The 26827-nt window shown below is 40.5% G+C and overlaps 1 protein-coding gene across 2 annotated transcripts in view; it reads right to left on the bottom strand.

Annotated features, from left to right (window-relative positions):
- Window positions 1-26827, bottom strand: part of ADAMTSL1 (ADAMTS like 1) — a 487614-nt gene that overhangs the window by 138432 nt on the left and 322355 nt on the right. For both annotated transcript variants that reach the window (XM_073552482.1, XM_073552481.1), the window contains exon 15: window positions 15308-15437. In XM_073552482.1, the coding sequence (XP_073408583.1) occupies window positions 15308-15437 (130 nt within the window). The remainder of the gene's footprint in view (window positions 1-15307; window positions 15438-26827) is intronic.

Genomic DNA, 26827 nt, shown 5'->3' with positions numbered 1-26827 from the left:
CATTCATATAACTTGCGTTTATTTGTGAAAAAAGTGGAAATTTGGCGAAAATTTTGAAAATTTTGCAATTTTGAATTTTTATGTCACAGAGATATGGCACAAAACTTAAAAAGTAACATTTCCCACATGTTTACTTTACATTAGCACAATTTTGGAACCAAAAATTTTTTTTTCTTAGGAAGTTATAAGGGTTAAAAGTTGACCAGCGATTTCTCATTTTTGCAACACCATTATATTTTTACGGACCACATCACATTTGAAGCCACTTTGAGGGGTCTATATGATAGAAAATACCCAAAAGTGACACCATTCTAAAAACTGTACCCCTTAAGGTGCTCAAAACCACATTCAAGAAGTTTATTAACCCTTCAGGTGCTTCACAGGAATTTTTTGAATATTTAAAAAAAAAATGAACATTTAACTTTTTTTCACGAAAAAAATATTTCAGGTTCAATTTTTTTTATTTTACCAAGGGTAAAAGGAGAAATTGGACTGGAAAAGTTATTGTGCAATTTGTCCTGAGAACGCTGATACCTGATATGTGGGGGGGAACCACTGTTTCGGCGCATGACAGAGCTCAGAAGGGAAGGAGCGCCGTTTCACTTTTTCAATGCAAAATTGTCTGGAATTCAGATCGGATGCCATGTCACGTTTGGAGAGCCAATGATGTACCTAAACAGTGTAAACCCCCCACAAGTGACCCCATTTTGGAAACTAGACCCCCCAAGGAACTTATCTAGATATGTGGTGAGAACTTTGAACCCACAAGGGCTTCACAAAAGTTTATAACGTACACCGGTACAATTAAAAAACCATATTTTTTCCACAAAAATGATCTTTTCACCCCCAATTTTTATTTTCCCAAGGGTAACAGGACCCTAAAAGCTATTGTACAATTTGTCTTGAGTACGCTGATACCCCATATGTGGGTGTAAACGACTATTTGGGCGCATGGCAGAGCTCAGAAGGGAAGCAGCGCCATTTGACTTTCTTGGCTGGAATTGAGATCGGACACCATGTCGCGTTTGGAAAGCCCCTGATGTACCTAAACAGTGGAAACCCCCCACAAGTGACCCCATTTTGGAAACTAGACCCCCCAAGGAACTTATCTAGATATGTGGTGAGAACTTTGAACCCACAAGGGCTTCACAGAAGTTTATAACGTACACCGGTACAATTAAAAAATCATATTTTTTCCACAAAAATGATCTTTTCACCCCCAATTTTTATTCTCCCAAGGGTAACAGGACCCTAAAAGTTATTGTGCAATTTGTCTTGAGTACGCCGATACCCCATATGTGGGTGTAAACGACTATTTGGGCACATGGCAGAGCTCAGAAGGGAAGCAGCGCCATTAGACTTTTTTGGCTGGAATTGAGATCGGACACCATGTCGCGTTTGGAAAGCCCCTGATGTACCAAAACAGTGGAAACCCCTCACAAATGACATCATTTTGGAAACTAGACCCCCCAAGGAACTTATCTAGATGTGTGGTGAGAACTTTGAACCCCCAAGGGCTTCACAGAAGTTTATAACGTAGTCGTACAATAAAAAAATCATATTTTTTCCACAAAAATGATCTTTTCACCCCCAATTCTTACTTTTCCAAGGGTAACAGGACCCTAAAAGTTATTGTGCAATTTGTCTTGAGTACTCTGACACCCCATATGTGGGTGTAAACGAATATTTGGGCGCATGGCAGAGCTCGGAAGGGAAGCAGCGCCATTTGACTTTTTGGCTGGAATTGAGATCGGACACCATGTCGCGTTTGGAAAGCCCCTGATGTACCTAAACAGTAGAATCCCCCCACAACTGACCCCATTTTGGAAACTAGACCCCCTAAGGAACTTATCTAGATGTGTGGTGAGCACTTTGAACCCCAAAGGGCTTCATAGAAGTTTATAATGCCCGGGCGTGAAAATAAAAAAATCGTATTTTTTCCACAAACATGATCATTTAGTCCCCAATTTTTTTATCTTCCCAAGGGTACCAGGAGAAAATTGACCCCAAAAGTTGTTGTACAATTTGTTCTGAGTACACTGATACCCCATATGTGGGAGAAAACTACTGTATAGGCACACGTCGGGGCTCGGAAGGGAAGTAGTGATGTTTTGGAATGCAGACTTTGATGGAATGGTCTGCGGGTGTCATGTTGCCTTTGGAGAGCCCCTGATGTACCTAAACAGTGGTAAACCCCCAGAAATGACACCATTTTGGAAACTAGCCCCCCCCTAAGGAACTTATCTAGATGTGTGGTGAGCACTTTGAACCCCCAAGTGCTTCACACAAGTTTATAATGCCCGGGCGTGAAAATAAAAAAATCGTAGTTTTCCACAAACATGATCATTTAGTCCCCAATTTTTTTATTTTCCCAAGGGTACTAGGAGAAATTGGACCCCAAAAGTTGGTGTCCAATTTGTTCTGAGTACGCTGATACCTCATATGTGGGAGAAAACTACTGTATGGGCAGAAGTCGGGGCTCGGAAGGGAAGTAGTGATGTTTTGGAATGCAGACTTTGATGGAATGGTCTGCGGGTGTCATGTGCGTTTGGAGAGCCTCTGATGTGCCTAAACTATTGAAACTCCCACAAGTGACCCCATTTTGGAAACTAGACCCCCCACGGAACTTATCTAGATGTGTGGTGAGCACTTTGAACCCCCAAGTGCTTCACAGAAGTTTATAACGCCCAGGCATGAAAATAAAAAAATCATTTTTTTTCCACAAAAATGATATTTTTGCCCCCAATTTTTTGTTTTCCTAAGGGCAACAGGAGAAATAGGACCCCAAAAGTTGTTTTGCAATTTGTCCTGAGTAGGCTGATACTCCATATGTTGGGGTAAAACACTGTTTGGGCGCATGGCAGAGCTTGGAAGGGAAGAAGCACCATTTGACTTATTCAACGCAGAATTGGCTGGAATTGAGATCAGATGCCATGTTGCGTTTGGAGAGCACCTGATGTGCTCAAACAGTGGAAACCCTCCAATTCTAACTCCAACCCTAACCCCAACACATCCCTAGCCCTAACCCTAGCCCTAACCATAACCCTAATGGGAAAATGGAAATAAATACATTTTTTTAATTTTATTATTTTTCCCTAACTAAGGGGGTGATAACAGGGGGTTTGATTTACTATTTATGGCGGGTTTTTAAGTTTGGCAGCTGTCAGACGCTAAAAGACGCTTTTTATTGTAAAAATAGTTTTTGCATCACCACATATTGAGAGCTATAATTTTTCCATATTTTGACCCACTGAGTCATGTGAGGTCTTATTTTTTGCGGGATGAGTTGATGTTTTTATTGGTATCATTTTCGGGCACGTGACATCTTTTGATCGCTTTTTATTCCAATTTTTGGAACGCAGAATGAACAAAAACCAGCGTTTCATGAAATTCTTTTGGGGGGGTGTGTTTACACCGTTCCGTCTGAGGTAAAATTGATAATGCGGTTTTATTCTTCGGGTCAGTACGGTTACAGCGATACCTCATTTAGGTCTTTTTTTATGTTTTGGCGCTTTTATGCAATAAAAACAATTTTATATAAAAAATAATTATTTTTGCATCGCTTTATTCTGCGAGCTATAACTTTTATATTTTTTTGCTGATGATGCTGTATGGCAGCTCATTTTTTGTGGGACAAGATGACGATTTCAGCAGTATCATATGCGTCTTTTTGATCGCGCGTTATTGCACTTTTTGTTCGGTGGTATGATAATAAATCATTATTTTTTGCTTCGTTTTTTATTTTTTAAGGGGTGCGCTAAAGGGGTTAAATAATGGGACAGATTTATAGGGCGGGTCGTTACGGACGCGGCGATGCCAAATATGTGTACTTTTATTGCTTTTTTTTATTTCCAAAAATTGAATTAATTTGGGAATTTTTTTTTTTTAATTTATTTAGGGATTTTTTAAAAATTATTCTTACACTTTTTTTTTCTTTTTTTAACTTTGTTACATTGTCCCAGGTGGGACATCACAGATCACTGTGAGGCTATGTGCACACGCTAGCGTTTTTAAACGCTCAGGAAAAGGATCCCCTTTCCAGAAATCGCGCGTCTTTTTCCGCACGTTTTTTGCGTGATTTTGACGCGATTTTGACACGCGATTTCTGGGAACATTGGGGATGGCTAAAAACGCTCAGCAATGCGGAAATTAATGAGCATGCTGCGTTTTTAGCCGTTAAGCGATTCCTGAGCGGTTAAAAACGCATGCATTGGCACAGAAAGCAAAAAACACATGCTAATTAATTGGATGCATCTTTTAAGCGTTTCTGCAGCGTCTGAGCCGGCTCAAAAGCTGCGGAAACGCTTATAAAAACGCATCGTTTGCACACAGACTGACAGATCAGCGATCTGTCACAGGCACTGCACAGGCTTTCCTCATGCCTGCGCTTTGCAGGCACTGAGGAAGCCAGCTCCCTGCAGGCCCCCGAAGGTCCCCATCGCCATCTTGGATCCGGGGACCTGCAGGGAAAGAGCCCCCCTGCAGCAGCGCTGCACATTGCGCTGCTGTGGGGGGCTCAGGGAAGCACGGAGGGAGTCCCCTCCCTACCGATGCTTCCCTTTAACCCCCGGTACACCGCGATCGTGTTTGATCGCTGTGTGCAAGGGGTTAACGTGTCGGGGCGGTCTGTGACCACCCCTGACACATTGTGCCGGGTGTCAGCTGCGGGTGTCAGCCGCGATCAGCGGCGCTCACCACGTGGGCGCCGCTGATTGCTATGACGTAATATTCCGTCCATGGGAATTAGGTCCAGGGTCACATGGACAGAATATTACGTCCATTGTAGGAAAGGGGTTAAATGAAGATAATAATACCAAAGAATTTGTGTTTACAATCATTTTCAGGAAGAAACTGAGTATTATCTGACAGAATTGCAGGGGTGTCAATACTTTTGGCCCCAACTGTATACAGTACAGACCAAAAGTCTGGACACACCTTCTCATTCAAAGAGTTTTCTTTATTTTCATGACTATGAAAATTGTAGATTCACTCTGAAGGCATCAAAACTATGAATTAACACATGTGGAATTATATAATTAACAAAAAAGTGTGAAACAACTGAAAATACTGTATGTCTTATATTCTAGGTTCTTCAAAGTAGCCACCTTTTGCTTTGATTACTGCTTTGCACACTCTTGGCATTCTCTTGATGAGCTTCAAGAGGTAGTCACTGGAAATGGCTTTCACTTCACAGGGGTGCCCTGTCAGGCTTAATAAGTGGGATTTCTTGCCTTATAAATGGGTTTGGGACCATCAGTTGTGTTGTGCAGAAGTCTGGTGGATACAGTACACAGCTGAAAGTCCTATTGAATAGACTGTTAGAATTTGTATTATGGCAAGAAAAAAGCAGCTAAGTAAAGAAAAACGAGTGGCCATCATTACTTTAAGAAATGAAGGTCAGTCAGTCTGAAAAATTGGGAAAACTTTGAAAGTGTCTCCAAGTGCAGTGGCAAAAACCATCAAGCGCTACAAAGAAACTGGCTCACATGAGGACCGCCCCAGGAAAGGAAGACCAAGACTGACTGATCTTCATTTCTTAAAGTAATGATGGCCACTCGTTTTTCTTTACTTAGCTGCTTTTTTCTTGTCATAATACAAATTCTAACAGTCTAATCAGTTGGACGATCAGCTGTGTATCCACCAGACTTCTGCACAACACAACTGATGGTCCCAAACCCATTTATAAGGCAAGAAATCCCACTTATAAACCTGACAGGGCACATCTGTGAAGTGAAAGCCATTTCCGGTGACTACATCTTGAAGCTCATCAAGAGAATGCCAAGAGTGTGCAAAGCAGTAATCAAAGGAAAAGGTGGCTACATTGAAGAACCTAGAATATAAGACATATTTTCTGTTGTTTTACACTTTTTTGTTCATTATATAATTCCACATGTGTTAATTCATAGTTTTGATGCCTTCAGAGTGAATCTATAGTTTTCATAGTCATGAAAATAAAGAAAACTCTTTGAATAAGAAGGTGTGTCCAAACTTTTGGTCTGTACTGTATATACTGTGTGCATAACTAATTGCGGACCACTTATGAATTTAGGTTAAGAAACACATTGCATCACCTCTGAAAACTGCGATTTATGAAAATGGCAATATATTGCCCAGTGTTACAGTTAAGTGTCGAATTGAGTCATAAAAGAAACCAGGCTTAATCAACAAGTCAACTTCCCTGACGTATATGCAAAATAATCCACGAAATCTCATGACTTTCTTTGAAGTTCTTCTCTTTTTTAAGTGTAGATGTCAGCCAGCATACAAAGATTCATTCTTGTTTGGATTTCAAACTATCGATCTGTTGATTGCGGTCTTGCCTTAAGGATCTACTTCTTTTTTCTCAATATTTCATCTGAAGCTAGGAATCTAGGAATCTAAGCAAACACCAAAGCCAAGTCCTGCTGCTGTGACATAATGTGAATGTTAAGAGGATACAGCACGTATAACTAGGAGGACTGAGATCACTTCTAGAGCTGGAAACACAACATTTGGAGGGTAATTGTAGGCCAGGACCATAGTCGTAGCCAAGCACACCTGAGCTTTAGTGTCCTGACCTCCCCTCACAGAAAAGTAATGTCTACTGGTCAGCATACCTTTGTCTCCAGGTTCGGCTCCTTCAGTATCTTCCCTATGCCGCAGGGACCCTCTCCAGGCAGATTTACATTAATTGAGACACAGTCCAAATCAACTTCAACAATAACATCTTTACTGCTTCCGTTACACAGCATATCCAGAGACTTCACATTATTTAAAACAGGCTTTACAAAGCAATGTTCCTTTTCTTTCCCTGCGTTACTCTTGTGATCACAAAGTGCGGGCCCGGGTCAGACCGTCCCTGACGGGTCCTCAGCGTTTTCTCTGTGCAGCTCTACTACAGGTATGCTTCCCTCGGTCTGTTTCGCCCCAGACTCAAGATCATTAATTTCCGGAGTATATAGCCACTAGAAAAGAGCACGGCCCTTCTGTTCTGCCTTTGCACCACATTCCCAAGACAGTTTCGCCCCGGTTCTAAAGGTTTCTGCCCAGACAATGAGTTGCCACATACTGAATCTTCCAAACTGTTCCAGTCCGCTGCTTTCCTGTACCGTAACTGTGGATGGCTGAGGTTCCCTTTTCTTCTAGTTGCGTGACTGCTGTGACACCCTGGGCCTATAGCCCGTATGGACGGTTTGGGCATTCCTAGCCCTCTGACCTGTACTATCACTATGCACTACCTTACCACACAGCAGACCCTCCTACAATTAACCATGTGCTTACTTTGTGTTTTATCTAGGAACTATATGCACTAAAATATCCCCCCATCTAATGGCCAACAGGTGACCTACACTTTCCCTAAAACTTGTGCAAATAAAACATATCTACAAGAAACGATAACACACTAAGAGTGTTGCAGTACCGTTATAAGTAGGTGGTAATACATGCAATCATGTAGCAATACCATTATATAATAACATATATATACATAAAGTATCAGTACCTATTAAGAAGTAAAAGCAAAAAGGGAACATAATCCTTCATCCCCTTACAGAGAAACTGTTACCTAATAACTAATTGAATCAACCAGGTCAACCAGTCATACTGCATTTGCCAAATTTTGTAAAAATCATTTGCAATCTTACACATTTCAATTTCATAGATGTGGTGTTCAACCATATGACTATAGCCTTGGACCGAAAATTATTATTACCACCACGGCCAAGTGGAGGAAATTTAAAGTGATCCACTGCAGATAAGTATTTTGGTTAAAGGGGTCCCAAAATGATTATTAAAGCACCACTCCAGCGTTGTTGTTTTTTATTGCAGGGCTGGAATGGTGCTACTAATGTAATTAGACTTATACTTACCAACCACCATCTTCGCCTGCTATCGCTGCCGCTTCGGTCAGTTTCCCACAGTTTGTGACCTGCTGGATTACTCCCTTGTTTGAAGGCAAGTCTATGAGAACCTCGTTCTGGCTCTCATACTAAGTCAGAAGCTGTGGTCACAAGATGGCGGTGTGGAACCAGAGCAGCGTGGATAACCGCAGAAGATGACAGATGGTAAGACTAAGTACAAATCAGAGGGTTTCCGCTCTTTGAATTTTTAATAATCAGCTATAATCTGTGGGTAAAACTAGCAGTAAAGGTTTGTTCACACCTTGCGGATTTTCTGCAGATTTCCCTTACAGATTTAGGGCTCGCTCACACCACCATATTTTCTGTCTGAGTTCAATTCAACAAAACATCGGTTCGCACTGGGACCAATGATATTCTATGGGACCGTGCGCATGTCCAAATTTGACCTGATATTCGGATCACACTCGTCCATGCAAGTTAATGAGCTTTGAAAAAACATCGGACTGCGCTCGGATGACATCTGAGTGCAGTCTGATTTTCGTGCACTGACACAGTGGAGACGAAATTTTGCTCTCCAACTTCTCACAGATGAGCGAATCGGATCATAGTATGGAGACACTTAGATCAAACTCTGATCACAGTTTCATCAGAGTGTAATTTGCATAATCGTCGCGATTCTCTCGGATGAGAGAATCTACGGCCGTCTGAAGAGAAGAAAAAGAACCTCTGCAAATAGCGCACACTGAACCAGTACAAAAACAATATTTTATTGATGCAGGAATACAATTAAAAACATAATAAAAACATATGAAGCATCCCACAATATATAACAGTGAAGTATGGCATATCACAATTATAGATTATGCTGTAATAACCTGTATATCAACCATGTGGTCCAACCTCACTGCAATTAATCACAACAACCACCCCATAAACCTGCTCATGGAGACCAAGGGCCCTATCCAATATTCAATTGTACCACACAAAAATTACTCCAGAGCAACCAATAATAAGGTCGCAGTGACTTCCCCTGATGAAGCCGCATGGGTTGCGGCGATACGCGTGGGGTATGATCCTGGGTGTAGCACCCACTTGGTTATAGCTGTATTTTCACTGCGACCTTATTATTGGTTGCTCTGGAGTAATTTTTGTGTGGTACAATTGAATATTGGATTGTGGGCATTGGCCATATTGCTGTTGGCTTATTATGGCCTGTGTGCCCTAACCAGTGAATATTTAGGGACACATGCATGGAATTATTTCATGCAGTGATTGTGCAATATTAGGGCCCTTGGTCTCACTGTTATATATTGTGGGATGCTTCATATGTTTTTATTATGTTTTTAATTGTATTGCTGCATCAATAAAATATTGTTTTTGTACTGGTTCAGTGTGCGCTATTTGCAGTGGTTCTTTTTCTTCTCTTCTCATGTTTATTATTCCACTGTTGCTGCACCTAAACCTTTATTTATATATTTGTGATTGGTACAGTTGGTGCGCCCCATTTTTGTTATATATAATCTACGGCCGTCTGACCCTAGCGTTAAGGATGGAAAGCCCACAGTGGATTAGAATAGCGGCAAAGTGAATGAGATTTTTGGGCAGTTTCTGTGTGGACATTTTTTTGTGCTGCTATTGATTGTGGATTTCATTCTTTGAGATGCATAGGGTGAAATCAGCAACAAAATCGGCAACAGAATTGTAAGCGTTCACCTCTATCAGCTGCAAATGGGTCAAATGGGCCCTGATAGTCGATGAGAATTATAACTAAAGGCCCCTTTACATTTAGCGATGCACCAGCGATCCCGACAACGATACGACCCGGTCAGGATTGCTGGTGCATCACTAAATGTTCGCTAGTGAGCTGCCACACAGGCAGATCTCACAGCGATGTAGCGATGCAGCAGCGATCGTTACTTACTTTTCAGACGCGGCGATCTTGACGTCCTCCCGTCCGCATCCACGCGTCGCTCGTCGGCGCCAGCAGGAAGCGCCCGACGAGAAATGGAGCTGCGCGATCTCGCGCGATCAGCGATGGACAGCGGGGGAGCCGGTCGGAGGTAAGTATCACACATAGCGATATCGCTGCTGCGTCACAAAATCGGTGACGCTTTAGTGATATCGCTAGCAATATCGCTATGTGTAAAGGCCCCTTTACTCGTTTCACTGTAGAATAGGCAGATGTTGGTACGGCACTTTCTGTAAGGTGCAGAAATACTCTCCCCCTGCTGTTTATTAATTATATTCTAAAATTCTCAACTCCATAAAAAAAACTAAAGTATTTGTATAAAGTGCAGAGGAAAGAAGAAAGCTGCCATCTGGCTTCTATTTCTTACTTTATTTCCCGATCCCCTCACACAGTAACCCACGCTGAGTGATGGAGCCGCTGTGGTCTTCTATTTCTGTACATGGCAGATGAATGTTTATACACCGCAACCCAAATCCTACTCCCATTGAAGCAATGTTTTCATATGGCCATATTTGCTGAATTATGATTTTTTTATTATTTTACAGCAAATTGTTGGCTGTAAAAAAGCAGTTTACACCATTTTAAAGGTGTTTATAATATATATTGTTATACGGCAATTATTATTATAGTTAGTGTATTGGTATAAATTGATATAGTCGCTTTAAAACATGTATTCTAAGTGACATGCAATTACTTTTAGGGCTAACCGGAAGGAAACAGCAATGTGGCAGTACAGTGGTAAACCAACATGATTTTAGTAAAACCTTTAACCCTCACCACTATGTGCCTCATGGAGCTCTTTATAACTAGTCTGGTTTTCTTCCAAATTCTAAATGCTTGGATTGCAAACTGTATAGACATCTCCTGTCAAAAAATATTACTGCACCTTAGGCATTGGAGCCCTTGGAGACAAAAAAAATCCTTCCAAACTGCCATTAAAGCATGTCATCTGACTTTACAATACAAATTTCATGCATTATGAAAAAAATCTCAGACCCTATGAGTCTGGTGGACTTACTTTGAAAATCCATAAAAGAATAGAAATATAAACCTGATATTGAGGAAAGCATTTTATGAAATGTTAATTTTAATACCAGACATGAAAACTTTCAAATAGGAATCCAAAGCCATTCTGACATGGAATATCAAAGTAAATACATAAGCCTCTTCAGGTCTAAATTATCTATTTAATAATGCAAGCAGTTTATATTGTGAAATCTGGTGACAGATCAGATTCAATTTTAATAAAGAAATATTGCTTAGTTAAAAAAATGTTAAGGTCTTTTCTAGGGATTAGGGGCAAATACAATGTTACTGTTGGTACTGAGGTTGATTCGAAAATTAGTGTGTTTGTTTGCATTGATAAGTCTGAAACCAGCCCGAAACAACTAAAAAATGCCCAGACGGTCATGTAAGAATTTAATCACAATAACAGCTTTAAAAATAGTGCGTCCACCTTTAATGTCACCCATAATCTGTACAAATCCATAGAGAAATAAACTGAAATTATTTGGGGACGGGGGGGAGAAAAGAAAAATAAAAAGCAAAAATTATGTGGTTGCATAAATCTTATAAATGGGGATGTGGTTGAGATCAGAATTAGCCAATCACATTTAAACCGATGTTAAATAGTACAGAAGTCTGTAGACAGCTGCCAACATTAAAGTAATTCTGATTAACTCTATACAAAGTTTAGCTGTTTTACTAGGATATTCTTGACATTTTCTTAGCTGCATTTTTCAGCAAAAGCCATGGTCCGTAAACAGCTTACAACAAAACAAAGGGATTTCATTGTGGAGAGTTATCAACAGGAGAGAGGTACAAAAAATTCCAAGGCATTAAATATACCATGGAACACTGTGAAGACAGTCATTAAGAAGTGGCTGACTATGTCAGTACAGAATGACTGTTCAAATCAAGTATAAGCACTTATCATGCATCCTGGCATGGACACTAATTTAAATAGACCTTCCCACCTGCTTGTTTTCCATCTATCTCCACCCTTCTCTGCCTCTATGAAGAAAGAGCCATCAAAGAAGAGGGGAGTGTGGAGACTGAGGGAAAACAAGCATGGAAAAGTGTATTTAAATAATTAGTCTGACATGATGCACCAAGCACCTGCACTTGGTTTGAAAAGTCATTCTGTGCAGACAAAGTCCCTATAAATTTGGCACAACAGTGACTGTGACAACACAGCATTTATTCTTAATTATGGCAGACATATTATTCAGCAAGTCAAGAGACATAAGCCATTGTTCATATGAGCCTGCACTTTGACTCTTGTTCTATGTTGACTTGTTGTTGATTTGTTAAAGGCATGTTGTCTATTGTATCAGCCCCTACAATTTATTCTTCTAAATAATCTTGGAGTATAAAGACGCAGGTTTATTGAACAATCGATGTTTGTTAATGTTGTATGCCTGCTGATTCGCCATTCTATTAGCCCTGCAGCTGATTATTCTGCAAAACCTTGAAGGACAAAATATACAGGTTAAATGAATACTCAAACAATCGAACAATAAGAAATTATCTCCTCCCACGTTCCCACAATCCTGTGGAAAAATGCATGAATAAGAGCAGTAAAGTATAAAAGGCGATCTGCCTCTGTTTCCACACAGACTCTAAAGGACAGCAACCAAGTTACCATGGCACCAACTGGATGAATACAGATTTGCTCCACTGACCATCACTGAACCCTCAAAGACATTTGGAGGACCCAGGTCAACTGGCCACATACCTCAATGTACTCTGTCAGCTTCATAAGCTTGCCGCTGCCTCCTCTGTGTGGGTGCTTGCCAAAAGCGGAGTGCCACTGGTTGGGGTAATTGACTCTGGAAGCCCCAAAGTCACAGATGTTCTAATTCCTGACAAGTCAACGGAAGGGTGATACTCTGTCATTTATACCATCTTGTGTATTTGCGGGGACTGCACTATATGTGGTTGACTGTTGGTGATCCAATAAATTATTACCTTAGTGTGTTACCCTAATCCTGTGTTGCTTGAGTAGAATTCTGCCCACAAGGAAGGTCTATTGGTGTTCAGTGGGATGAGTCCTGGTCCATGTGAACTTTCTAAGGACAGCTAGGCCAGCGGACGAGAGGACGCACTAACTCTTGTGTCTCCACAGTGACATTAATTTTAACTCATTGTTGCTCAGAAATTAATGAAAAGACAAGAAGAAAATTGGTCCTGTAGGCTACCAAGATGCCTACAACAATAAAGAAGCTGTAGAAATTTCTGCAAGTACTTGGTATGTACTGCATGTGACAACAATATCCAATATTTTTCATATGTCTGGCCTGTGGAATAGGGTGGCAAGATGGAAACCTTTTTTTGGAAAGAAAAAATCCAAACCCAGGTGTTTTTCCAAAACTTACATCAAGTCTGCCAAATGCATGTGCAAAAATGTAGTATGGTCTGATGAGACCAATGTTGAACTTTTTGGCCATAACTCCAAAAATATGTTTGGTGGAAAAGAACAACACACCCATAGTGAAGCATGATGGAGGCAGTATTATGCTTTGGGGCTGTTTTTCAGCAGATGGAACTGGAGATTTAGTTAATGTGGAGGAAATCAGAAACGGTTTCAAATATCAGTCAATTTTGCATCATACCTTCAAGCCTTTACTAAAAATCTGAAGATGAATTTCACTTATTAGCACAACAAGGACACTAAGCATACATCCAAATTAGCAAAACAATGGCCTTCCCAGAAAATCAAAGTTTTGGAATGGCCAAACCAGATCTCAGATCTGAATGCAATTCAAAATCTGTGCGTTGACCTGAAGTGGGCTGTAAATAGGTGATTTTCTTGCAATCTGACAGATTTGAAGTGATACTGGAAGGAAGAATGTGCAAATATTGCAATTCTAGATGTGCCATGTTAATAAACTTCTACCCAAAAAATGAATATTGTCATAAATTCAAAAGGTTCTTCAACAAAATATTAGTTTAAGGGTATGCACATTTATGCAAACACATTATTTTACTTCTTTAGTTTTCTTTTTAACTCAAAAAGATTTTAAGATATATATATGCAAACTTTTGTAGTCTTCTAAAACAAAAACCCATTCAATTATCTTCGATCCACTGTCATTCACTGTAGATCTGCAATTTATCTCAAAGGCAAGCTTCCTTTCTCAAGAGCTCATAAAAAAAGAAACATTTTAAAGAAAATTTTATATCTTTCCTAGGTTTTATGAGTTTATTTGGAGCAGATGAAAACTGTTAAGCCTACAAATGTTTGAGCACTTAAAATAACAGGAAACTGTTAGTAGATTGCTCACATATTTTCTGCATGTTTTATGATTTAAGCAGAAAGGTTACCGTCTGAATTTCTCTGTTTTGCGCTGTACTCGGAAAGTTAGCAATACAGTACGTTAGATCCTCCAACTCTTCTAAATAACAGACTCTACATCAGGAACAATACAATTCTCATCAGAACTACTGCATTGTACTATACTATGTGCCTCTACAGAAAGAATTCCTGGAGGAACAGCTTGGATCAAGGATAAATGCTTTGTTTTACAGGAAAGTTTCAGAAAGGAAAGTTAAAAAAAAAATTTCATTACAGGTAAATAATGGAGCCACTAAGCACTCTAAGTTAAAGGAGCAGCTCACTAAAATAGCATTAATTGGTTATTCCCATCTCCAAGATCCTATATGTAGTAGGTGTAATAATAATAATATTGGCAAATCCTTCCAATTAGAAATGTACGGTAGTATAGTTTTCGCTACGTCTCTTACAACATGTGCAGACATTGCAGTAGCTTAGGTATCAATGGTACATGAAAGTTGTCTGTGTAATGCATGGACTGATTGGGCCTACCAGAGTAAGATCCAGAGCTTATCCATATAATAATCCTCTTTAAAGAAGATTTCTAGAAAATCAAAATTATGGCCAAATGAACGTTACATAGTAAGTAACATATTACAATAGTATATCCCTATTAGCCCCATTTCCCTGAATCATAGGTTGCTACTCCAATCCCATGTCCTTGTCGATGCAATTCCAATCTTGTGCTTGACATAGGTCAGTAAGTATTTTCTGTTTTGGGCATGAATGGAGTATTTTCAGTGCTAATTTTAATAGCTAAGCCCACTTCCTTCTCTGCCTATGCATTGGAGAAGGGGCTGGCTTAGCAACTGAAATTAGAAGTCAGCTAACCCCCTTCACCTAGCTGCACCGGTCAGTTGCTGACATAGGAAGAATTGTCCTGTGTTTAGCAAAGAACAGTGGCAGTAAGATCAAGATCATCGGATTGGAGCACAAGAGATAGTAATAGTATATTAGTAAGTTATTTAACTTATTACTTAACATTTATTTAGACATACTTTTGATAGACTTGAATACCCTTTTAAGGCAACGTATAGGACTAAATCAAGTTCCTGGAACTCATTTTTGAGATTTACTATGGGCTACAATATATTTTACTGATATTCTAATCATACAAAATATATTTTCGGTAATGTGCTTCACATGGATTTTTAACACTCTTACCTTGGGGGGCACGCTTCCATATTGCAGGACTTTAAGAGTGGCGGAGGACGTCTAGTAGCCACACACTGGGATTCCATTGCTGAGGACCTTGTCTGTTTATTCAAGCAAACCACTACTGCTTCCTGCATACCTGAAGAACAATGCAGAAACTCAAACTATTGTACACTGGCAAAGAAAAAAATGGATGCAACAGAAAAATCAGTAGTCTTAATTAAACCAAGAAAAAAAAATAAAGTTTTGCAAATACTTTGTAAAGTAGACTCTATGCTCTATGGTGAAATATTAAAGTACAAGACTGCCCCAGCTAAATCTGAATCAGACTTGCCATGGCATAAGATAAATGATCCCCAGTGTATGGGGCAGTGAGCAGAAAGCAAAAGGAAGAGTGTAACTTTCTATATTTCACCTAATTTTGGCAGTCAAGGCACATAAACCGAAGCCAAGCTGAAGTGAAAGGAAACACTCTTGTGCCAACAAACCTCTAAAAACGTCACCAGATGTCATAACGGACCGGTCTCTAACAGGATAATTTAATGTGGGATGTAATGTGTGCTTTAAGAAGAGAGAGCCGTTTTGACGTTCAGGTTTGGTTTTAATCAGCAGGATATTTACTTACTTGAAGGGGAATTTGGGAGCAGTAAGTTTTTACATTGGCTGAGGAGCTACTATGCTCCTTTCAACATTCAGCCAGAGATGAAAATCTGCCTGTGAACCATGTGTATTCAGGTGATGGAGCCTACCGTAGGCACGTCGGATGCTTTGTGAGTGTTGGCAAAGACACCTTGGACAAATCTCATTAACGCTAGATATTCCCTACTGTAGACTACAGAGCAGAGGGCCAACATCTCCAGCTGTTACTGGACCACAACTCAAATCATCTGCTGCCTCTTGATCTGGCGTGTACTTTGGAAATTACAGTCCAACAATAGTTGAAGAACACATGTTGACAACACGCGATAACTACATGCAGATTGTGGTCACTTTTATTTCTGGCACCCGGCATAAAAGGGAACATTTATCAGCAGCATTTGATGCATATCGAAGTCCCAAGAACTCCTGAGCTTGGCTTCCTTTTCACACTGTGTGGATTTTTTAAAGAAATCTGGGAGGTTTTCAACTGTTCTACAACCAAAATGACATGAGTGCGCTTTGTCTGTATTGTGAAAGGTTTCTTTGTCATCCACAGGCAAATTAGTATGTGGCTAGTGAAACAGAATACATGCTTGCAGCTCTTTTGTTCAGCACACTATTTATGATGCTGATGATGTGACCACCCATGCATGGGGTTCTGAATCAAAGCGCTTCACCAAAAACTATACAATCAAAGCCCAGAGGAGTTTATATTTTACTTTAATCTTCATATGTAACATATAGGAAAAGTAGGTTAAATGGGATAGACAAAAGTCACATAGAAAATAGGTGCAACAAAGGAAACTATGCATTGATTCAATGTATTATGGTAAAATGGTCATGATAACACATTACAATGAAGGCTCACCTTAGCTAAGTAGAATGACTGGACTTATATATATGCCTTTATAAATATTTATCTCTTTAAAACCGGACAAGTTGTTTCAAGACAAATTGGAGATTTCTCTTCTCCATAAAGGAGATGTAATATCTGTGACTTTAAAAAAGGCATGTAGTTGCTAGCAGAGGCAACTACCAGTTTGTTGTACTTGTCACTGGTCATTGACCACTCGACAGAGATTCAACTGCTTACTGTCAACAGAGCAGCAGTTTCTCTTCCTATTGACAGGGTGGGACAACTTCCCCCAATTAGGCAGAGCTGTCAATCAGCATGACACCAGTAGTCCTATCCTGTCAAAAGTCCTGAATATCTCCTTTAATAATCTTTATTTTTATATAGCGCCAACATATTCCGCAGCGCTTTACAGTTTGCACACATTATCATCACTGTCCCCGATGGGGCTCACAATCTAAATTCCCTATATTAGTATGTCTTTAGAATGTGGGAGGAAACCGGAGTACCCGGAGGAAACCCACGCAAACACGGGCAGAACATACAAACTCCTTGCAGATGTTGTCCTTGGTGGGATTCGAACAAGGCTGCAGCACTAACCACTGAGCCACCGTGCCACCCACCTTTAAGTTTTCCCTTCCCTTATTCAAAGAGTCATAACTTTCTTTAATTTTTCTGTAGACGTTGCAGTATAAAGGCATTTTTTTTTGCCAAACGAGTTGTAGTTTTGAATGACATCATTCAATTTACCATATAATGTTCTGAAAATCAAGAAAAAAAATGTAAATCAGGTGAAATGGTGAAAAAACACCTCTCAGTCATGATTGTGTTGTTTTTGCTTTTACAACATTCACTGTGCAGTAGAAATGACCTGAAATCATGATTCTTCAGGTCATTATGATTAGGATGGTACAAATATGTAGTTTTTTATTATTTTTGTCGCTTAAAAATTCTGAAAGAGGCTGTCCCCTACTTTAGCATTAATGACCTATCATTAGGATAGGTCATCAATGTCTGATCAGTCTGGGTCCAACACTCAGCGCCCTCGCCGATTAACTGTTATTGGTGCAGGCTGTGGCGGCCATCGGCCTGCAACACCCACTTGCAGAGCTGACGTCTTCTGATAGTGGCCGAGGCAGGAAACCGCACATCCGACTCCTATTCAAATCAATAGGAGGAGGATGTGTCGTACCCTGCAGCAGGCACAATCAGAAGATGAAGCAGCTCCGCAAGCAAGAATTTCACCACCACCTTTAACAACTGATAGTAATTCAATTTTTTTTGTATATTTTTTATTTTAAAAAAGTTTTATTTTCACTTTTTAATTCCCATATGAAATCTGAACCTGTGATCCTTTGTTCGCTTGCAGTGATTAGCGAGCGTGCTTGGAAAAGGTGTTAGCATGCTCGTGTGATAATTGAGTGTCTTCGGGGTGCTTGAATAATATGTTCGAGTTGCCATGTCTGCAAGTCTCGCGGCTGTTCGACAACCACAACACATGCAGGGATTGTCTGTTTGCTTTTCCGAGCACACCCGCTCATCACTAATCGCTTGTAATACTTTCTGCAATATCTTTTCATATATAAATCTCAACAGTCCACAGGCTGGAATTCATAAGAGTGCCAACATGGCAGCCATGGGGGACTACTTTAACCCATTGATGAATATATTTGTCATGGAGCAGGTCCACTATCGACAGAGGTCAGTTGTATTACATAGCCATCAGCCTCTAACAGTAGTGATCAGAGCGAGCTCGTATTGCTGCTATTAACGACTTAAATGCTGTTGTCAGTGACTGACAGGGCATTTAAGTCGTTAATAGCAGCAATACGAGCTCGCTCTGATCACTACTGTTAGAGGCTGATGGCTATGTAATACAACTGACCTCTGTCGATAGTGGACCTGCTCCATGACAAATATATTCATCAATGGGTTAAAGTTTAACATACTTCTTTTGTAATGAATGTGCTTTTGATCAGTGGATAAAAAGGATTTCTCCACTGCATATGGACCATTCATTCGTACCAGTGATGAGTAGAAGCAGTGATTGCCGTCAGCTTATACTTTAAGTCTGAATGTACCATTTGCAGACTGCTTGCTTAACTCTCTAACCTTTCAGCAAGAAAAGAATAACGACAATGAAAAATTATTTTAGGTGCATATTTAATCAAAGAATATGACACTGTCCATGCAATTTACTTACTAAGAAATATTTTCCCTGAATAGGATATTAATGAAAGAAAAAGACTGAATTCAGGGGTGGAAGGTGAAGGGGGCCATAAATCAAGGGCAAAGTGACAAATTCTATGTGGATCTACAAGTGTATAACAAAGCAAAACCCAGCAATGCTTATATCCTAGAGAATGGCATAATTGTTACATGCTACTTGATGACAGCATTGGGAAATCGTGAAGCTAACAGCACGCTAAATTACTAACTCGTTCCTTCTGCTTGCTACCTCTACAAGGTGAAAGGTTCTGGGTATGATGATCCAGTTTCATCTCTTGAGACGGTAAAAACAATACAATTACCTTGAATATTCTTACTGGTGTGTTTAAATTTGCAGCGAAAAGATTATTGAAGAAGAGTTCCCAGCCCTGGGACTACGAGATATATGCTCCTTTTCATCATATCGATGTGTAAATTCAATCTACTAGTGGTTCTACTCAGGTCTGCTTTAGGAAATTCCAAATGAAGGTGGAAAGTAATAAAGTCTGTAGACTTACTGTCCTGTTTTTACAGACTGTTTTCCTTATATTTGCCCCAATTATTTCAGTATATTCGACATGTAAAGTGATCCATGGCCAGTATAAGAGAACAAAAAAAATGCACATTAAATCCCTCTCTGAATATAAAAATTTTATAGCATCTCCAAACAAGTGCAGGTGGATTGTTAATGAACCATTTCGTTTCCCCATCTCTTAACCAAGTATTTATTCCAAAAGTCTTATAGTAGGGATATAGCTTTATGCTTTCTAAAGATGTAACCGGCCAATAACAAGAACAAGCTGTTTACTAAAAGTCGTCCAATAAATGCACACATTAAAGTGAATAAAGTGAACCTTTATCTAAATAGGCAACAAAAATATTTCATTTTTCTAACACGCAGGAGACAATTTGCAAGGAAAATCTGTCATCACATTTGACCTGTCCAAACTATTAATATGAGCATACAGGTTATAGAATGCTGAAAAAAGTCCCACTTGTATGTCTCGTATCAGATGCCTTGTTGAGAAATTATCTTTTATTCCTTTATGTAAATGAGCTCTCCCAGGCTATGGGGAGGACGCTGCCCGGAAGATAACTCTGCCTTCTCCCTTCATCTTTCTCCTCCCACATCGTCACTGTGTCACTGTGACATCAGGTGTGCGGCCAGAAATCCTGCACCTGCTCATTGGCTTCACTTTTGTTCTGCGCAGGTGCCGGAGAGTCACTGTAACTTTCACTCCCAGTGTTCTCCATTGTGCAGAAAAGGTGCACTCCTGACTTCCTTCCTCCGGCCCTGCATAATAAGCATGTCATTTGCCCCTTTTATGCACGCCAGAAAACACTGGGAGCGGACGTTACAGTGACTCTCCGGTGCCTGTGCAGAACAAAAGTGAAGCCAATGCCCACAGAAGGACGGAACAGTGAAGAGGAGTGAAAGCAGTCGGAACGCGCAGGCGCAGGAATTCCATCCACACACCTGATGTCAAAGTGTGGGAGGAGAAACATAGGATGATGTATTGACGACGCAGCGCTATCTTCTGGGCAGTATACACCCCATAGCCTGGAAGAGTACACTTACATAAAGTGATAAAAGATGAAATTTAAACAACAAGGCATCTGATATGAGACATATAGGTAGGACTTTTTTTTAGCAGACTATAACCTCTATGCCTATAGTAAAAGATCAGATCGATCAAGTGTGGTGAAAGATTCCCTTTAATCCTCTTTAAAATCAGATTAATAGTGGTCCGCTATCCTGCACACTCACTGATCAGCTGTTATTAGTTGCGCAGCCAGATGTAAACTGTGCACATATGTACATAGTCAGGACAGTAAGGCTCCATACACTGTGTAGTGGTCTTCATATCTGTGTATATATATATATATATATATATATATATATTGTATATATATAGTTAGGATTAAAAGGATGCCATTTCAATGAATGTATGATACTAGGAAAATAATGGACACCGGACACCATTACAGTCAATGGCGTTCTTTCTTTTACATCTGTCATGTAACAGATATATGTGTGATATCTATCCTTTGCATGAATTCCATTTCTCTGTTCTTAGAGCATAACATAGAAATGGAATTCCAAAACGCAGGAGTGAACAGAGCCTTCTAAGGGATAAATCTGCAAAACTAATTTAATTGTGTCTACTAAATGAAAACATCTTTCTAAATGTCAATATCATTTCTGCATGAAGTATTAGGATGGCAAGCAGTTTAACATTCGGTAATGCATTTTTTTTAATGTTTGGGCAAAAAAAGCAAACAGGAACCCCACTGTAAAAAAAAGCTGTGTTATAATACAGGGAAGAGAGATAAAGAAACGTAAAACAAAATACTAATAATATCTGGCTTATGAACCACGCTCGGGTTGATACAACTTTTTTTTACTATTTAGAAAATTACTGACATTTTCTAGTGTTTTAACTCCTGCTAAGAAAGCAAAATCGTATTATTACGGGAAGTGACCTGTTCCAGTTCAGTGACAATGTAGATTGAGTGAAACGTGTTAAATGAGGTCACTGGCATGGCATCCAGCTGTCCATATAAAATAAACATTCTGAAACTTGTACAAGGTATTTTTGTACGTTGCCATATGCACCACATGGAATCACCTGCTTATAACACACTCTTTACAGCTATGGAATGTTTCTTGAGAGCCAGCACCATCGGACACAAGGACTTTGCGTTGCGAGAAATTGCAAGCTACTGTGCCTCAGTATAGCGGGAAGATTCTGTGGAGATTTAAAAGTCACTCATCCAGAACCAAGTAAAAAGTGTTTTTTTTTTGTTTTTTTTACTGAATCTCTAACATCAGTGCCAGAACTTAGCCAATATAGTCACACTTACACACATGTGAATATAGTCTGCAGCTACAAATGGTAATTCCATTCTTTGCAAAGACTTTGGGCTTCTTAAAAGTAGGGAAGAGGTAAAAATGATTACCCTACCAAACCGCGGCTTCAAAAGACAACTCATAAAAAGTGGATTTTAAAAGGGCCTAATAACAGACATTTTACAGACGTTGCTAGTCCTTCTGGGAAAAGTAAACTCAGCTTCCCTAAATCATACAGAAACTCCTTCGGAAGACAAAGACGATGTTGATTCTATAGTATGAGCAGGAAATAACTGTACTGTACAATGACTATCCACGCTATATTGCAGAGTATATTAATATTGTGTTCGGAGTACATTTGGCTGGGAAATATGTAAAATGTTGATTTATGTGTTTCTTACAAAAAAAAACTATATTGACTTCCAAAAATTATATAAGGAAAATGGTAATATGATGTCACTTTATTATTTATTATTATTAATTATTATTTAATATATTACATGTATTTCAGGTTTTAACATTGATAGTCTAATTTCTGTAATCAATAAAATGATGGTTTGGGTGGTCGGAATCCAACTCCTATGATCATAATTGATCAGCAGAAAGTAGGGTCACTTTGAACCCAACACTCACAATGATGATGTGGCTATGTGGTAAGGCAGCTTATCTACCTTAGATATCGATAACCTAGACATCGACTAGTCTGGGTTTGAAATGCCATCCATGGTAAAACTTGGAAAAAAAAGCTAATTATTCACTTAATATCTGCCATAAAAATAGTGTATCGCAAACAAGCATACATTTTTAACCCCAATCATGGCTCTATTTTTCTCTTTAGTTGGAAATCCAAGAAACTCAAGCAATCTTGTTCTTGAAATAACGGAACTACTTGAGTGTGTCTACTGCATGTATGTAAAGAAGATGGTGTCAGAGACAGTCTCTGAATCTTGGAAGGTCATGATTCTCGAAAAGCAAGCTGAGCAGATCTCATGAACAACACACATGTGCTCATGGAAAAACATTTATGTAAGAACTTGGAACTTGAATAAAACACATTCATGTGCCAGAAAATAGTGCCTGATGAATAATAAAAGCACTCGGCACCTCACTTTCCATGGATGCAAAAAGACTCCACACAGAAATGTTTGTTTTCCTAACCACAAGAAGCTAAGGTCAATCTGATTAAACCACCATTATTCAACACTAGCTACTTCATTGATCTATACAGTATATGCTGTTACAAACCACGCACAGTCAAAAAGTGTCAAACGACCTGAACAGTGAAAAGTATGGCATAGTTCACAAGCAGTCTTAGTTATGGATTTGTAGAATGATTAAAAAAAAAAGACTGAAGAACTTTTCAGCTTCTCAATACACTAGAAACTCTTGGAATTTCTGTGATCATCTACAGAAGACTACGTTAATGCCTACTAAAATACTAAAAGCCTCAGGTAGATGGATTATATATGTTTCACAATGGTATATGTATAAGCTAAAAATATTATTGTAGAGAAAATTAACTTTGATTATGCAAATGAGTTTGGAAGTGCCCTGAGCTCAGCCTCAGTAAAATGGCACAAGCTTCAGCTCTCCTCAGTAAACTCCGCCTAACACGTCTCCCTTGATCTTGTTTGATGGCCCTATGCATTTGCGTAGTACACCAGTGATGCAGATAGAGTACTGTACAGGCATTGGATCAAGAACACAAGACGCATGTGTGATATTTCAATGAATGTCAATGAATGATGGAGCCTTCAATGAGAGGCAATGGACTGGATTTACTGAGGAGTTGTGGAGTGCTTGCCAGGTCTGAGACTAGCTTTGGGGAATTTAAAAACAATTTTTTTTCTCTACAATGCTAAGGCTGCGTTCACACGTCGCTGTTTTTTCGTGTTTTCGCGGTGGTTTTTACCGTGCGATTTTGCCGCGAAAACGAGAAAAAACAGCATCCCATGCAATCCTATGGGATTCCGCAATGCTGTGCTAATGCTGTGGATTTTCCCACGGCGGAATCGTATCGTGGAAAAATCTGCAGCATGCTCATTAATTTGAGGAATCGCAGCGATTCCGCCCACATAGGAATGCATTGTTCTGCTTACTTTCCGCATGTGGCTGTGCCAACCATGCGAAAAGTAAGCAGAACATTAGCGGATGGTACCCACAGTCCGGAGGAGAGGAGACTGTTCTCCGGGCTCTGGGTACCATATCCCTGTAAAAAATAGAATTAAAATAAAAAAATCGGGTTATATTCACCTTCCGGCGTCCCGGGCAGCATCCCCGGGCTTCAGCGATACACGCGGCAGCTCCCGTTCCCAGTAATGCATTGCGATGACCTTTGCTGACGTCGCGTCTCGAGATCATGTAGTGATCTCGTGAGACCGCGACACCAAAGGTCATTGCCGCAATGCATCACTGGGAACGGGACATGCTGGAGCACCGCAGAGGCCTGGGGACGCTGCGCGGGATGCCGGAAGGTGTTACACGATTTTTTATTTTTTTATTATTTTTAACATTAGATCTTTTTACTACTGATGCCGCATAGGCAGCCTCAATAGTAAAAAGTTGGTCACACTTGTCAAACACTATGTTTGATAAGTGTGACCAACCTGTCAATCAGTTCTCCAAGCGATGCTACAGATCGCTTGGAAAACGCTAGCATTCTGCAAGCTAATTACACTTGCAAAACGCTAGTTTTTCCGCGGGAAAATCGTGGGAATTTAAAATGCGATTTTCCCGCGGAATGGAATTCCGGAATTCATGCGGGAGTTCTGCAACGTGTGCACATAGCCAAAAGCTGGCTATACAAATTAGATGGCTGCCGGCCAAACGATGCTTCAACTGATCATTTGGCAGTCAGCCATGTCAGCCGAGACTTTCATACACAGGAGTGCTTGCTTCTAGTGATGAGCGAACGTGCTCAGATAGCGTGTTATCTGAGCATGCTCAGATATCATCTGAGTATCTTGGGTGGATTCGAATAATATGTTCGAGTCTCTGTGGCTACATGTTTTGTGGCTGTTAGACAGCTGCAACACATGTGGGTATTGCCTGTTTGTTAGGCAATTCCCGCATGTGTTGTGGCAGTCTAACAGCTGCAAAATATGCAGCCGCAGGGACTTGAACATATTATTCGAACACACCCAACATACTCGGACAACACTCGAACATGCTCAGACAATACGTTATCCGAGCACATTCGCTCATCACTACTTGCTCGGCCAAGCGCTCCAGTGTTTACTGACAAAGTCACTGATTGACACATTGGCTGGCACTTATCTTGAAGAGAACAATGTGATTGTCAGTCTGAAATCTGACATGTGTAATTGACATCTCTCCCAGCAATCAGTTGGCCACTGCCCTCATACACACTAGACAGTTAGCCAAACCTGTTGATATTGGTGGGTTAAGCCAATATTAGTCTAATCTGTGTGGGGGCCTTAAAGGGAACCGGTCACCAGAAAAAAACGCTATTAACCTGCCCGGCACTCACACTTAGCCAAATGCTGCAGGGAGAAAATGAACTTTATAACCCCTAGCAGCGTTATGGTTACAGTCAAGAGGCGGTGCTGGTGCGGGTTCAGTCTATACAGAGCAGCGGCTGTAGTCACGCCTCGGCCATGACTGACACTGGCTCCCGCACACAGACTAAAGGGCCTGTCACACTAAGCGATATCGCTAGCAATATCGCTATAACGTCACTGGTTTTTGTGACGCTATAGCGATATTGCTAGCGATATCGCTATGTCTGATACTTACCTCCGACCGCTCCCCCGCTGGTTACTGCTGATCGCGCGAGAACGTCCTGGACCGTTTCTCGTCGTCAGCTTCCTGCTGGGGCTTCCTGCTGTGGAGACGAGCGACGCGTGGAAGCGGGTGGGAGGACGTCAGGATCGCCTCGTCTGACAGGTAAGTGACAACCCCCGACCGCTGCTATGTCGCTGGTGAGATCTGCCTGTGTGGCAGCTCACTAGCGACCACTTAGCGATGCACCAGCGATCCTGACCGCTTCATATCGCTGGTGCATCGCTAAGTGTGACAGTACCTTAATGTGTGTGGGTGCATGTCAGATTTCCGACTGACGATTGCATTGTTATTTTTAAGATAAGTTGCCAACCAGCGTGTCAAATGGTGACTTTCTCAGAGAACACAGAAGAGCTTGGCCAAGCAAGCACTCCTGTGTATGACAGCCTAGGCTGAGATGGCTGTCAGCCGAATGATCAGCTGAAGCATCATTCGGCCGACAGCCATCTGATGTGTATGTGACAGTTTATCTGCTGTCTGCACAATTCTCCTACTTGATACATTTATTAGAGTAGTGGGCATAAACCATTTGAAAGACTCTCGTTAATTAGTGAGACTAATAATAACATATATTAATTCCCACTGGAGTGTCCATGAAACCTTCATTACTTACACCTATGGTCGTGATTCATAAGGATTTTACATGTCTTGGCAATTACGCTCTGTTTGTATTTACCGCGATTGGTTGTGACATGAGAGGAAATTCACTGTTGCTGAATGGCAAGCTATATAACGTATTGTAGTGTGATATTTAAGGGCCCGTTACACTAAGTGATATCGCTAGCAATATCGCTATAACGTCACTGGTTTTGTGACGCAGCATCGATATTGCTAGCCATATCGCTATGTGTGATACTTACCTCCGACCGGCTCCCCCGCTGATTATCGCTGATTGCGCGTGAACGTCCTGGGCCATTTCTCGTCAGCCACTTCCTGCTGGGCTTCCTGCTGTGGCGACGAGCGACGCGTGGACGTGGGCGGGAGGACGTCTTCATCGCCTCCTCTGACAGGTAAGTAGCAACCCCCGACCGCTGCTATGTCGCTGGTGAGATCTTGATCGGGTCATATCGTGGTCGGGATCGCTGGTGCATCGCTAAGTGTAACGGTACCCTTAGTCTGTACATCCAGATAAAAGCGAGGTCTAAATAAGTCTATTGATTGGTTTGATACAAAACAT

Source organism: Dendrobates tinctorius, unplaced genomic scaffold, assembly GCF_039654945.1.
Source record: "Dendrobates tinctorius isolate UK_male_01 unplaced genomic scaffold, ASM3965494v1 ptg000191l, whole genome shotgun sequence".
NCBI classification, from domain to species: domain Eukaryota; kingdom Metazoa; phylum Chordata; class Amphibia; order Anura; family Dendrobatidae; genus Dendrobates; species Dendrobates tinctorius.
The sequence above is the reverse complement of the archived record's forward strand: the minus strand, read 5'-3'. Positions and strand labels throughout refer to the sequence as shown.